Consider the following 16,048-nt stretch of genomic DNA (forward strand, 5'->3'; position numbering starts at 1 on the left):
AATATATAAATGTATAGGAAATGTTAAGTTAAAACGGCTCTTTAGGCAAACTGTTTCTAAAACATATCTTTATTACTGTAGGACCACGCATCTCATGAAAGTGACCTTTAGTTTTGCAACAGCACACAGTGTGGAAACTAACGTATATTATGAGAATAAACTAACTGTTGCAGTCACACCCAATTTAATCAAGAGACATGCCTTTACTGTAGTAGTGGCGCAATTATAGAACAAACTGTATAGATAATATTGTAGTAGTACATATTTTTCCTTTTACAGAAGCACACAGTTTAGTAAAGAAACTGACCTTTAAATTACTATAACAGTAGAGTACAACTTAGTGAAAAACTGGATCCTACTGTTTATATATGTACATATTATTCATTCCCAGATCGAATTTTACAGACTCTAAAGCTGAAAGGAATTTTGGGTGACTGTGTTCTATTTAGATAATTGACATTGTAGAATGTCTCTTTTCTGTGTCAGTAGTGCTGAAACAGAGAACTACATCGAAGAGGTAAACGGCTCAAAAGTTTGTTTTCCCTCAGAGTTCTTGAACTTTTTTAAGAATTAAACAATATTTGGCAATTAGCAAAGTCGTATGAAGATCAAATACTTTTCTTAAGTGTTTGTTTATAGTTGTTTTATTTACTAAGAACATCTGGTTCAAGGTGCAAACCATGCAGTTTTATTAGAGTAATCAGTCAGGCACTACTTTAAGTCTCTAATTATACAGGGGGTAATGTATTCTCCGAACGTGAAGACATTTCTTACCATGCCTTAACTATTGGCATAACTCTTAAGTCTTTCTTATATTGTCTGGATTTTAAAAACTTCCAATACAAGATTTCAGCGGCAAGGTGGTGGCTGAGATTGTAAAATGTCTATTGAGAATTAAACATCAGATACAGGTTTCTTCAAACTTTGTGGTATTTCTCTGTCTTGAATCTTGACATGGCACCACGAGTATCTTCTTTTTTCTGAATTTTGAATCTCTCTCTCTCAATCGATCGATCGATTGATCGATCGACCTTTATCTGTGAACTCATTGTTGAACGTCCTGTCCATGATATTGTTGTCCATTTCAACTAACTATAATTTATCTGTCTAGATACCTTGAAATGCACATCTGATCTTTGCTACTTAAGGTACTCTCCCATTACCCCCAGCAGCAAAAGCATCCATATTCACCAATGCGACTTCATTTCTAAAGTTGCAAACATGCTTTGGCATAATTGAATAATTTAAAATGTATAGTACTAACTCAATCCACATATTTTAGATGTGGACCATTGTTTAATAATACAAGTGGTAAAATTAGCTCCAGGCTTGGTGTGCGATAAGGAAATATTAGGTGTGGGACACGTAATCATAGACTGAACATCTGTTTCGCACGCCAGATCAGTCATGCAAGATTAAAAGGGTATGTACTAAACTTATAGACCGCTCTGGTGGCCTAGTGGTTAGAGCATCCGCCTCGAAAGCGGGAGGTCGTGGGTTCAAACCCCGGCCGAGTCATACGAAAGACGCACAAAAATGCTACTAACAGCTACCTCGCTTGGCTCTCGCATTATGAGGTTAGTGTTAGGACTGGTCGGTCTGGTGCCAGGATAACGTGACTGGGAGGGACATCATGCTCTGTGTCTGCGGTATGACTGAAGAATTGTTAAAGCTACTTTAAAAATCCCAATCACGCGCGCGCACACACACACACTAAACTTATATTTGTAATAGTCACCAATAGTTTGTGACAAAAACAACCATTTTGGTATGAAGAAAGCTAATTTGTTGAACTATTTTGTCATAAATAATGAAAATATGATAATATAATTTATGTTGTAACAGGATTCATCGGTATGTCTCGTACAAAGTGCCGTAGCAGATACTACCGGAAAAAATACTGCGGTAAACCAGTATACCTGTCATACTCCGCATCTCTAAAGAGAAAACAGCTTCAAGTTTTGTCAAAGCTGATCTGTATTTATGGTTAAACAAGAATTTTATTTGAAATAATGTTCTAGGTCGAACTCAGTTTTCTTATTTTTATAGAGTTTAAAAAATTGTGTAGTTTAGTGTTTCATTTTAATAGGAAATCAGGTGTAAACTTTTGATTAAAATACTGGAATACATTTTGATCCATTGTTGTTGCCAGCATGTATCATTGTGAGAAGCTAATTGTTCGTTGATCTTAAAATTGAAAACATTCATTGTGCTTAGCCTTAATGTATATGTTTAAGTTAAAAAAGGGTTATATTGAACCCCTTCTCACATACTAACCCCCCACTGCCCTATAAATCTGCTTCTATTTTGCATATTGTTGGTCGTCTCTGACGCTTTCAAAGATCGGTACATATAGTGCGGATTTCTTTTACGTGTCCACATTACATGCGGATAGGTAAAACTAATGAAAATATTTCAAATTTACACGTCTCATCTTTGGAATAATCTTTTCAGTGTTAGCTTTAACCCTTTAGGACTCACGGTACTAATTCCACTCCAATGGTAAACATATGGAAACACTATCATATTCAAAATTCAATAACTTAAAATTTATGGGTGCTGATAATGACACCTATAATTTTTCGTGCACATCTAACCTTGGTGCAAGCTTATGTGTGGAGAACACCATATGACCCGCGGCAATTTGTTTACATACATGTGCATGAAACACGTGTTATTGATTCTGCACCAAATGAATCAGGTGCTACTTTCAGTATTGAGTACTCCTGAGTCAAGCCTGTAAAAATGCTAAAGTTGCATCAGTAGAAATTTGTCAATATTTTTTTTACATTACATATAGGATAAGCTCTCAAAAGATATTTTTCCTAAAATTTTAATTTTCATTATTAACCAATTATGGACCACCAAACCTGTAAATACTCTATTATTTCTTCACCCATTTCTAGACTGGTTCACAGTTCTTCCGTATAATTAGTACCGTGTGTCCTATAACCAGATTTAATTTTTTTTGAAAAAGTTGTATTTTACTCCTTGATATTAGAGCATAATTGTAAGAAAGAATTGCCCATGCTTGTGCATGGATAATAGTGCAATAGCATTTTATGTGATACCAATATCTGTAGTTAAATTGCATCCGCATTACATGTTGCTGTGTTGTATTGTACTTATTAATGGCTTATTCTTGTTATTAAAATAATTGTTTTCTGCCTTTGTATCTTCATGTTATCTTTCTATGGCATGCATGCTACACAAAAGAAACACAAGCATGCTGACATCAGCAAGTATGACATCACAGGGTATCAAATTACATGACGCATTGTATTTTCATCTCTCACTGGCTATAAGACAAGTTTTAAATGTTTTAAATTTCAAAATTGCATTTCTTTTCTTGCTGACTCTCACAGAAATAACATACAGTGCATCCCTATTCACATCAATCAAACAAAACAAATAAGTGTGCCACATGACAGGTCAAAATGATACGAGGCCATTGCCCTTTTGCGACTAAAACAAATACACACACCCATGAAGCATCAAGAGATGCTGATATTCCAAACTTATTTAAACTATCATCACATGTGATTCATGACCCCCAAATGTTAATAAAAAGGTATAAAAGCCAAGGAAGAGTTCCATAAGCTGTATTATACTGAATAATTAAATAACATAGTGCTACTTTTTAGTATAAAACTATGGGGAAGGGTGAATAAGCAAAGAATAGACAGAGTAATTTCTTCAAGCCTGGTAATGTTCCCCACAACAAAGGGGGTGGGGGGGGGAATGTGTATCAACCCAAATAACACATCAACATGAGGTATGTTACATAAGGACATCAAGAAACAAATTTGAAAAAGCTATCCAAAGTTCCTATAATGCTGACATTGATGTTGGAGACAGAAAGTGTATGCACAAACTGTTATGACTCAAGCTATTAAGTATGCTGGAGGTGGAGAAATGTGTGAAAAACTTTGCTATGCCAAGACAAGTTCATGTCTCTATGCAATATGCAGACACTGATAAAAATTGTCACTGAATACACTACTTCTTAAATTTAAGTAATAGAACTGAATTGCATATTGAAGTTGTCTAATACATAAACATATACCTACATTTACCCAAAGCTCATAAAAAGTTAAGAAAAAATCTAAAAATCATTACTGTGGCTGCTTTCCACTATAAGCAGTGTTAAATTACTTACTTTTTAATATAAAGCTGAAAAAATGCATACATTATTGAACAAAAGAGAAACAAAGCAAACATTGCAATCACTCAATTACAGTCAAAGGGGAGGTAATACACCTTGATTTGGCAAACCAAATAGCAAGCTCTAATTTACAGCTAAATGATTCCTTACTATTACTTGATGGTAAGAACAGAGCAATGTAGGTTTTATAAATAGCTTTTGTTTCAAATATGAAACCATATTTCTGACATGAAGCTTGTTTTCATTTATTCACAACAACATATATGGTGAACAAAACACATATCGCTTAGTGCACGCAGTAATCAAATGCTGAGATTTGGAATAATGTGTTCTGAGACCACAAGTTGCAACACCCTGAGTATGAAGGTTTTCTATCACGGGACTTGGTACATGAAGAAAAAAGAGATCTGGTTTGGTGGGAGAGAGCAGTATGTTCACCATGCAGTTATACATCAAGAATGTTTCAACTGTATGAAGAGAGGTTGGGGAAGAAAAACTGCCTGTGTAAAGAATGCAATACAGATAGGACTTTTGCAGAGTTATATTTGGAATGAAGGGTTGAAAACTATTATTTTAAGTGAAAATATCCCTCCCTGCTCCCTCAACAAAAGGAATGCAGAAAAGTTCCAATACTGTTTACCCAAAAATGTAATGTACCAATATGAGAAACATGCTGAACATAGAATAGGTGTCAAGGAGTTTAATTCTAGGATAAGAAATAAGACCGGTATAATTGATATTCAATGTGACTTGACATATAATAATTCAGTTTACAGGTTGAGGCAATGCAGCATGTGCAGTTTTGTGCACAGTCCTTATTTTTACAATGTTCTCTGCTTTGATCTGCTGAGTGTGTCTCTAAAGTTAAATGATCAGTACTGATACATAAGTGATTGTGACATAAGTGGCTTACATATAAAATCTCCCCCACCCCCACCCACTTTTGGGGAATTGTTGCATGTGTTAAATGGTATTTAACCATATAGGCCAATCTATGGGTACCATCATATGAAATTCTGCCATCAGGCCATACTATGCTCTTTTCCCTATGGCCTGAGCTATCTACTTCCACTCTCCAGTGTATAAAACCATCCCCATCTGTCTTTTGTATAGAATCTTTCTCCAAAATCACATTCAAACCATGATAAAAAAGACTCCATTATGATTGTCATATGTAAAAACCACCAAATTGATACCCTGTATGCACGTGGTAACCATGGAAACAACAAACTCCTATTATGGTATAGGTCGCATATAGGACTCACGGTACTAATTCCACTCCAATGGTAAACATATGGAAACACTATCATATTCAAAATTCAATAACTTAAAATTTATGGGTGCTGATAATGACACCTATAATTTTTCGTGCACATCTAACCTTGGTGCAAGCTTATGTGTGGAGAACACCATATGACCCGCGGCAATTTGTTTACATACATGTGCATGAAACACGTGTTATTGATTCTGCACCAAATGAATCAGGTGCTACTTTCAGTATTGAGTACTCCTGAGTCAAGCCTGTAAAAATGCTAAAGTTGCATCAGTAGAAATTTGTCAATATTTTTTTTACATTACATATAGGATAAGCTCTCAAAAGATATTTTTCCTAAAATTTTAATTTTCATTATTAACCAATTATGGACCACCAAACCTGTAAATACTCTATTATTTCTTCACCCATTTCTAGACTGGTTCACAGTTCTTCCGTATAATTAGTACCGTGTGTCCTTTATTTGGTCTTGTGATAATTAACCATACACCACGTCGCTCAAACTTAGCGCACTTTGTACGCTTAGTCGCTCATTTCAATGTACTTGTTACACCTAGAGAAATGAACGTCCAATCAAGTACGCCCAACCGCCCCTAAACGAAACGATAGTTGATTGTCTTGATGTTTCGAAAATGGCTGAAGGCAACCAGATGTGTAGCATTTGTCTCGATACATTCAAGGATCCGAAAACTATTTCCTGCAACCATGTATTTTGTAGTGGTTGCCTCGAAAGACATGTACAAAAAAATGGAAGAAATGGTAGTTTTGCTTGTCCACTGTGTAATAGGAAAGTGGAAATATCTATAGAAGATGCTAACAGTGTAAAGATTGAGGCCGCCGAAGAAAGGCATATTAGAGTTTCTCCGAAATGCGACGTCTGTGGACCGAAAGTTTCAGCAACAAGTAGATGCCTCGATTGTGATGAAAACTATTGCCAGGCTTGTTCTGAGGTGCACATGAAAATGAAGTCCTCGAGAAAACACACACTGCGTGAATTGGGCGTACTTGATTGGGAAGAAAAAGTGACACATTGTCGCCATATTTTCTGTCCTGAACACCCTGAAGAGGAAATAAAAATAGTTTGCAAAACGTGCAGAAATGTTCCAATTTGTCAGTTTTGTAAGGTTTTGAAACATGACACACACAAATCTCGAATACTAGCTGAAGAAGCAATGGAATGTAGAAGCAGTCTTGAGAAAAACCTGACGCTATGCAAAGCACAGTTAGAGTACCTTGGGCTTTGTGCAAGGAATGGCGAAGCACGAGATCCACACGTTGATAAATTGGAACAGGAAGACATCTGTAAGATCATCGACGAAGAAGGCGAGCTGGTTTGTTTACTTAATTAGCTAAGCGAAAGAATCAAAACGCAGGCACAACACTTAATACATGAAGTAAGGCAACACTACGCGAAGGCTCGAAAAGAAAACGAGGGCTATAAGGCAAGGATAGCAATAGAAAAAATAAAATGTCTAACTCTTCAGGACGAGGCGCTAGAAACGATTCACTCCACAACAGATTTTCAAGTAGTGAAGACGGCTAATAATTTGAGTGAGAAATTGAAACTTTTAGAAGAAAACAGGAGATACTGTCATACCCACCCCAAACAAGATCAACGTAACGCTATCACACCTGCCGAAAAATGGATGCAGAGTATAGAATTAAAGGTGACTGGTCTCATAACAGATTTGGTTAAAGAGGAGGTATGTTACATTCAGGGTGTTTTATAAATTGTTTTGTTTTCATTGCCTGTATTTTCTTGTTTATATCAAAGGATTACTCTAAATAATATGACGTCAAAGTATTAATGGAGATGACAGGAAGCTTATGTTCATATTTCCTTCTCTTCAGATTTGTACTTCTTTTAAATATATTTTACTAACTTGTATTTACGTACCAAATTCGTATATAGGTATGTTGTTAAATACGTGGATAGATGTGTATATATGCAAGGTTGGATAACGTACAATTTCATGCAGTATTCAGTCCAATAATAATATAGAAATTGACTTGACAAAAAAGAAAGAATTATGCAAATTTAAACAGGTTACGAGCTAGTATCAGTAGAGTACATTCTTAGATTTAAATGAAATCTACTAAATTATTTAAATTTCTGTAATACAAACCAGGTTTGTATCTTTAAAAATACTTTAATTTGGAAGAATAAGTGACACAATTTCTGCTTGGTTCGAGCCTTTAAAATAAAACAGTTTTTCATGACTTACATGGCACGGCGGGACGGTAGAACGGCAGTATGCTAGCATAGCAAAAAATTTGAGGTAGTTTCCATATATATATATATATATATATATATATATATATATATATATATATATATATATATATATATATATAACAAAGGAGTAAACATTTCACCTTTTATTCTGAAATGAATCCAGGTATGGATATCAAACCTTCAGAGTTATTTCATTTAATTTGCAAACATTCGTTATAATTTGATAATGCACTTAGAACAACACACATTAGACAATTATTAAGTGTCTTATAAAATATAGAAGGATCATTTCATATCTAAAATTACTTTGGTTGGTCATTTGTGAGCGGTGTGTAATTGTATGTGTGTGTGTGTGATTTAGATTTTTAAGTAGCTTTAGGTTTCAATAATATCGCTACAATGTGTGCAGTGTGGCAGTTTCGAATGATGTCTGTCACATGGGCATCTTGTGGCAAACTTTTTAGCATCATGTCCCATCCAGTCACATTATCCTGACACCAGGCCGACCAGTCCAAACACAAACTTCTTACTGCTGAGCGCCAAACCTAGCAGCTGCTAGTAGCATTTTATAAGTCTTTTATTTGAATTGGCTGAGGTTCGAACTCGCGACCACCTGCATTCGAGGCGGACTCCCCATCCATTAATTACAAGATTAGAAAAAAGCGATAGTATAATAGTCTTATTTAATAAAGCTTTTTATTTCAAACTGTATCAAACGTTTTATGCAAATATCCCGAAAAGATGCATATTTCTTTTTAAAATAACACCGGTTCAGTTCTCACAAAAAATATGGTTTTCTCGAACAAAATTGTCAAGCCTATTATACAATATATTTGAGAAGCGTTGATTTAAGCATCTTTATGTTGGTATCGTTTTTATCACCTGATTCAAAATGTATTAATATTATATTCAGAGCAGTGATTGAGACCAAACTCAGACTCAAAAGGTCGATTAAACTATTCACACATATTGCTAATCATTTCTCGGCTGGAATGTTTCAGCGTTTAATTAATTATATCATCAAAACTAATGCTGCTTTAATTCTCAAGCTGCACGTAGGTTTCAAAAATTTCTTGTAAAGTCACGGAATCATGAAAGTTTCTTCTAATTTCCATAGAAAAGAGGTCGACGTTTAAAGTTATAGGTTCTCGTTTGGTGCTCAGCATTAAAAGATTTGTGTTTGTTTAATTGATTGCTATTCTCAATAATTAAAACGTTCGTACACATGCAGTACAAGAAGACTTTTGAAGAAAGAGGTGGGAAATGATCTTTTTGAAAAACAAAGAACCTCTACACTTCTATATGTCATTGCTTCTAGACCATGAACAAATAATAGTTGATGGTTTCTTTAAGAAAAAGGGAGAGGAGTGGAAATGAACAATTTGGAGGGTAGATAACTAGTTAGGACTTAAAAGTAGTTGGGTATTTGTTATACATTTATATATGTCGTAAGTTTCAGAATGATGTTGCTTGTTCTTTTTATAGATATATTTTGTTTGTTCTTTTAGCCCAGAAAGATGACAATATTTCTGAAGTGTACTGGATACTATACTCGTTCACTGGAGGTTGACAGCATGCAGAACATACTAACAATTAAAAAGGAAATAGCGAGAAAGTTCTGTATTGAAGGGAAAGGGGAAGTGGTTTTGAGATTTGTTGGCAAAGAACTGAAGAATGAAAGAAGACTGTGTGGATACGACATCCATGATGGTTCAACTCTTGAGTGCACATTGAGGCCATTACCTTTCAAACCAACCCATGATACAACCAACATGACTGAACTTTGTAGAAACTAATCTCTCTCTTCTCTCTCTCTCTCTCTCTCTCTCTCTCTCTCTCTCTCTCTCTCTCTCTTCAAAATGAATCAGGGATCCATGGAATAAGTTAGCTCTATGCTATCCATAATAACTGCACTTTTTGAAGTTCTTTATTGTTTATAATGTTTTAAGTGTGAAATAATAAACGGCAAATCCATGCTTTTGAATTTTAGGGTTTTCATCTTTTTCATGAATATGTGGGATATCGCTTTCTTTGAAAATGTTTCACTTGTTTTCGCACCATGTATGTGTGGCTTTATTTTTCCAATATTTGTGAAACGCGTAATTTAAATTTTGGACGGAAATAATAAACATTTGCCATATTAATGCAGTGTAGTTATGCTATGAAAATTTGTTCGGTCGGATTGTTCTATAATAATAAAAAATACAATAGTATTTCGGGAATATTGTCTTTAATAAATGAGATGGTTTATGATAATTCTGTAATTACTTGAGGGCATGTCGTCAATGATAGGATATGGTGAAAGGTGGAAAGGTACTAAAGGTAGCAAAAGACTCGGGGTAGGAATTTTGACCTTGAATAGAAATATATAAAATGACCCGAGGTAAGGAATTTGATCTTGAATTACTTAAAATCTATGTTAAAGATTTGGGGTAAGAGTTCTGACAATGACATTGTAAAAAATGTTAAAGACTGACGGTAAGAAATTTGACCTTGACTTTAAAATATGTTAAAAAGTCAGTAATTATTTCCTCAGAAAATTCAGATTTAACATGTAATGAACGTTTTAACACAAGTAAATCAAATTTTCCCTTATATCGCTTTATCTTCGATTACAATATGTCTTCAAATTTGAATGCTTAATTGCAAATATGACTTCTGACAAATGAATCTGAAAGTAAAATCTGACCTGTTACTCTCCGTGTATGACGACTTCCACGTGTGGTCATCGCTGCTGGTGTTCGTGTCATATATCATATATTTTGTTAAGGTTGTATGTCCAGAAAAAGTCCGATACAATGTACATCATAAGATTGAACGAAACTGAATTTTGATTCATGCAGATTTCGTTTGTTTAAGGGGAAACTTTGGGATATGGTATAACGTGTTTTCAATCGATACAGTTCATTTTATTCATTACAGCTGTAAAACTGGAACACATTTAGTTCGTCAGTTCTGAAACAAAATCCACCTTTCATCTGTTTTTTATCAACAAAGACGTTCCGCCGTTTTCTCTTTAAGGGCGCTGGATATGTGATTTGTAAACGGCACTACTGACTATTGCAGTGATGGTGTGTCAGGTCTATTTCATGTTGACCCGTTCGACGTGTGTGTATGTGTATGTGTGTGTGTGTGTGAAGTGCAAAGAGACGGAGAATACTTAGTATTCATTTCCAAGATAATGGGTTAAGGAGAGTCTTTGGCAGTCTTTAGAAGATCATGGATGCTAAATACGGGATTGACCACGATGACCCGATGAAATTATGAAATAACATTCAGGCCCAAGTTCTAGAGAGCATACCAAATGCCATGCACCCGTGTGGCATTGGCATGTCGAGCTTACTTAGTATTTAATGGAAATGTAGCAGACAAATTCACTCATTGTTTTTTTTACGCGCGTGTGTGTGTGTGATTTCATTAAGACATAATATGGATATTTCAATTTATTAATAATAGCAGCAGAGAGGGTGAACATACCAAAATTTCAGCCCAAAGTAAAGCTTCCCGCGGAGGGTGAAAAAATACAAACGTCAATAACGCTAAATCAGGGATGGTAAATAGACCAAAATTTCAGACCGAAATAAAGCTCCCTACAACGGTTGAAGAAAAGCAAGCGTCACTGAGACTTCTAATCGGGTTAATTTTTTTGTGCGTCAAATATATTTACCTAGAGTGTCTCCTCATGAGTGTAAAAAAGTGTAACGTTTAGATGGCGTAATTAAATCATTATTATATCAATAATAACGCTAAATATGGAATCTCGCAAAACTGAACTAGTTCGACAGCGACTAAAGGCTATTAAAATATTGTCCAGTCTGTGATCCTTTCAAACAACAATTATAAGAGCGTCAGAAGTCTTAGGTGGAATTTACAGAAGGTGCGGAACGATTATTTAAACCGGGTACGAAAGATACCTTGGATCTTCTTCCCACGTTGGGGCAAACCGCTTAATCAACTGGAAAAATAGCAGAAAGAACTATAAAAAAAAACCCTACATATTTAAAGAAACTTCCCGGTGAAACAGCTGGTGCTACCTATTAACTACAAACACAAGAAATACTTGTATGTATTGACCAGCTTCGTTCTGAAGTGACCGATATTAAGAATATTATACCATAATCAGAACCGGAACAGGCAACAGGTAAAACTGAGGTGAATGATAAATTTACCGAAGACAGTATTAACTGCATCAACAAACTTGACAGCATGAGAGAATTACCTTTGTTTGCTGCCATAAGTTTTGAACGCAGGAAAAGTTTTGAAATCTGAGTACCTAAATGATGCTGTGAATCGTGAGAACTGGTACAAATTGATAGTTCGCATCACTATGGGGCTGACCAGGCCCGAAATAGTGATACAAGATATATTCCACTGGACTAATAGCTATTTTTCTTCTTTACGACAACAATCACAACAACCACAAAAACAACAATTACAGCCAGTATTACAACAACCAGGCAAAAATCTCGAAACTGTCTTGCACCTGCAGTGTAAAAACCATTCCTTTACCTGAAAAACTTTGTCCTGATAACATCCTTGCCGACGTGGACAGACTAGAAATTCTAATTGGTGAAAGACGAGCAGGCAATAATTCTCCAGAAATTATAAATGAAGCAGCTGCTATTTGTTAGATTATTTACAGGTGGTATCATGGATAGTTCTTACCCGCTGAAGCATTCATTGAGATCGAAGGCGAAATTATAAAAGATGATGATACTAAATGAAACGCTGATGATAAAATTGGTGTCATGGCGTTATTTAACAGTGCCACATATATTATCGACAGAAGACCCATTTAATCATGCATGGAAAACGTCGACGTTGCCACGACGATATTGGGTCTAGCAAGATACAGCGATGATTATTCAAGATCGGCTGGTCCATCAATGACGTTTAAGAAGGATACTGCTGACCACCCTGACAACAAACAAAATGCGATAAGACGACCAAGAAACAACGACGGCAACGATAACGCTGATGTGGCTACGGTGGTTCTGGGTGTTAATCCAGATTTCAACTTAGGATTCACCGCACGTCGATCAAGATGAAAGATAATCGACGAAGGTTTTCATGTGTAGTTCCACTGTCGCACATATCTGGATTTTGCAGAAATGTCAAAAAGGTCATTTTCGGAGCCAAGCATAACAGTTGTACTTGTAAGAAAGGCTACCGACGATGATGAAATCTGACACCCTGTCGGTTATGTAGCTAAAGTAATATTGAAAAAAACTTTTATTTTGGAAGCCAGTAATGACCCCATCGCTGGCCGAAGAGAAACGGTTACTTTCTTTTATGGAGTCAGTTGGTAAATCAACATTATCATTGCTGACAATGACCACATATAGTGTTCTAAGTGAATTAATGGTTTATTCACATGGATATATCATCACAACAAAATGTCTCTGCACCACGATATATACATGTTGTTCTCCAAGATACCCGACGACAAAAATCCCAAACACATAGTGCAATGATATTTGACAAACTTGGTGTTACTGAAGTTTCATTGAGAATAAACGGACATCAAGAACCATCCGAAGATATAACACTGGATTTTATTAATCATTTTAACAAGATAACCAGGTGGGATTTCCGGATTTACAACAGAACACTTTTGAGGATGATTTAAATACAATGTTTAATAATGAATGACTTGAATGAGCAATTGATTATGAATAATGTGTGCGTATATATAATCCAACTACTGGATTAATTAACATAAGAACGCACAGATTTAATACATAAAAATACAAATAAATTAATTTACAAAATACAAAGACAAGGGGTGAATGGTTCACAGTGATTTCACAATGAAAAGATGGATGTGGTTTACACACATAGCAGACAAGTTAGAACTTTACTCATGTAGTAAAATTAATTCACTCAGATAGTGAAATTATGCAAACAAAAAGGGACAGATATACGAATCATATTTACAGTCTTGAAAGATACAATGGGTTTTACTAACCCCAAAATTAGCCCACGGCTAAAAGAGTACAAGTAAAGAGATACACTACGTCATCAGCACACTTTATTTCAGCTCCACAGCTGCTACAGTTCAGCGTCACAGCTGCTACGGTTAATTCCTGTGGTTGGCTTTACAACTCGCACTACGTCGACCCCAATCACTCAGATAACTCTGAACGCTTGGGTCACTCTAGACACTCTATCCACTCTGGACACTCCAGACACTATAGCCACTCTGGACATTCCAGACACTCTAGCCACTCTGGACACATCAGAGACTCTAGCCACTATAGACACTTTGGACACTCCAGACACTATACCGTGTACTATACATGGCACGGGCATATAAGGTAAAAGGTAATGACGTTATGGACGGTAAGATATATAGATTACATTATCGGCAGAATAATTACAAAACAACAGGTTCAGAAGTAAACCTAACCCTTGCTCGATAAGATTCCTACTGTACTAAACATTACTTAAAAATGTAGCTTTATATTACTATTATAAATCCATTGCTAAGTCGCAAACAAAAATAGAAATATGTGCATTATACTGCGTAAACCAAAGCTAAATAACAAACATAAAAACATAAACGTGGTAGTACAATAGTTATAACTTATATAAAAGAAATCAATAAACTTACATAACTTTACAGCTGAAGATGTGCAAGTGCTTAAAGTAGACCGCTGACTGACAAGACTATTCGTAATGTAAAGAGTTTTACCTATGGTGAGGTGTTTATACACAGATCTAGTCTATGCACTGAAGGCATTCGGTTCTTCCCATCGAAAGCACTACGCACGTGCGGCATAGAATGAACCGAACTCATTATTTCGAAATACAACACAGTATACATAAATCACCCTCGGGTATCGTTGTACACAAAAAAACGAAACCCGAGTATATGTATTTAATAAATAAAATAATTTATACAATTCCTTGACAATACCTCCCCCTAAAATAAAAGTGGCAACACTTTTAGAAAAATCACGGAATGTGAACATAAAAAATTGTTAAAACTTCGAATTTGAATACTGAACGAAAATAATTTGCTAATTACATCCTACCTAATAAAACAGCACCCACATTTTCCGATCCTCGAATCGCTTCGATTTGGAAACTATACGGTTGTAAAGACAATGCCCAACGCATCAATCTTGCATTGGCGACCTTTGCCTTGTTCAAGTATAAAAGTGGCTGATGGCCCGTTTGCAAGGTAAACTCGCCCACGAAAAGGTAGGTATGAAATTTTTCTATCTCCCATGCTAAGGTTAGGCACTCCTTCTCAATCACAGAGTAGTTTTTGCACCCTAGAGAGCAATTTCCTAGTTGCATAAGGAAAGGGCAATTTCATCCCCTCTTGCTCCTGTAGCAAAACATCCCCAAGACCCGTATCGGACCCATCAATCCTCAGCACAAAACTTTGTTCAATTCTGGCAACTTTAAGATTGGTGCACTTACCAATTTCTGTTTTAAAGCGTTAAAGGCTTTTTCCTGGCACACACCCCAGGGAACTTATTCGGTTGCCCTTTCCTAGTCAAGTCTGTTAATGGGCTGTCAATAGTCGCAAAATTAGTGACAAATTTCCTGTAAAACCCAATCAAACCTAGGAAAGATCTTACTTGTTTTTTAGTTTCTGGTCTATGTGCATCTCTGATTGTTCCAATTTTATCTGGGTGAGGCTTCAACTGGCCTAGTCCACTTACAAGATGTCACAAACATTCTTGGCTAAAATACCCTATACTACATCTGGTGGGCTTAGCTGTAAGATTTTCAGTACGAAGTCTATCGAACAGATCCCGTAATACCTTAACGTGTTCATCCCATGTATGTGTATAAAGAAAGATATAATCTACGAAAATGTCTACGTTTTCCACACCGTTTAACAGTTTGCGCATGAGACGAGCGCATGACGCACCGGCGCTGATTAAACCGAAAGGCATAACTTTAAAATAATAAAGACCTTTGGGAGTCACGAATGCCGTTAACTCGTGGACATTATCAGCGATTGGTATCTGCCAATATCACTTGGTAAGGTCTAATTTGGAAATGTATTTATGACCTGCCAACTTTGAAAATAAATTTCCATGCCTGGCATTGGTTCTGCGTCGAACACGGTGATTTTGTTCAATTGCTGAACGTCAATACAAAAACGGTTCGTCCCGTCTTTCTTTCTGACTGACACAACGGGGGATGAATACGAGGAACTAGAAGGTTCGATCACTTCCTGGTCTAAAATTTTCCACACTTCTTAGTTGATTGTCTCCCGCGCATTAACGGGTATTTGATATCCTTTAATCCTGATCGACTCAGAGGTATTCAACTTGATCTCGTGTTGAATCAATCCAGTACGGCCCGGTTTGTACGTAAACACGTCAGGGTATTGGGACAAAACCTCCAAGAT

At 36.0% G+C, this 16,048-nt stretch overlaps 1 protein-coding gene across 1 annotated transcript; it reads left to right on the plus strand.

Annotated features, from left to right (window-relative positions):
• The first annotated feature begins 466 nt into the window (after positions 1-466).
• Positions 467-9,887, plus strand: LOC149774400 (uncharacterized). The gene is made up of 3 exons (XM_089945313.1): positions 467-517; positions 6,923-7,141; positions 9,183-9,887. The coding sequence occupies exons 1-3, from the start codon at positions 467-469 to the stop codon at positions 9,468-9,470; spliced, it is 558 nt and encodes a 185-aa protein (XP_089801439.1). The 3' UTR covers positions 9,471-9,887.
• Positions 9,888-16,048: the final 6,161 nt, after the last annotated feature.

Source organism: Sinohyriopsis cumingii, unplaced genomic scaffold (assembly GCF_028554795.1).
Source record: "Sinohyriopsis cumingii isolate HCF-2022 unplaced genomic scaffold, ASM2855479v2 utg000233l, whole genome shotgun sequence".
In the NCBI taxonomy this organism is placed as follows: domain Eukaryota; kingdom Metazoa; phylum Mollusca; class Bivalvia; order Unionida; family Unionidae; genus Sinohyriopsis; species Sinohyriopsis cumingii.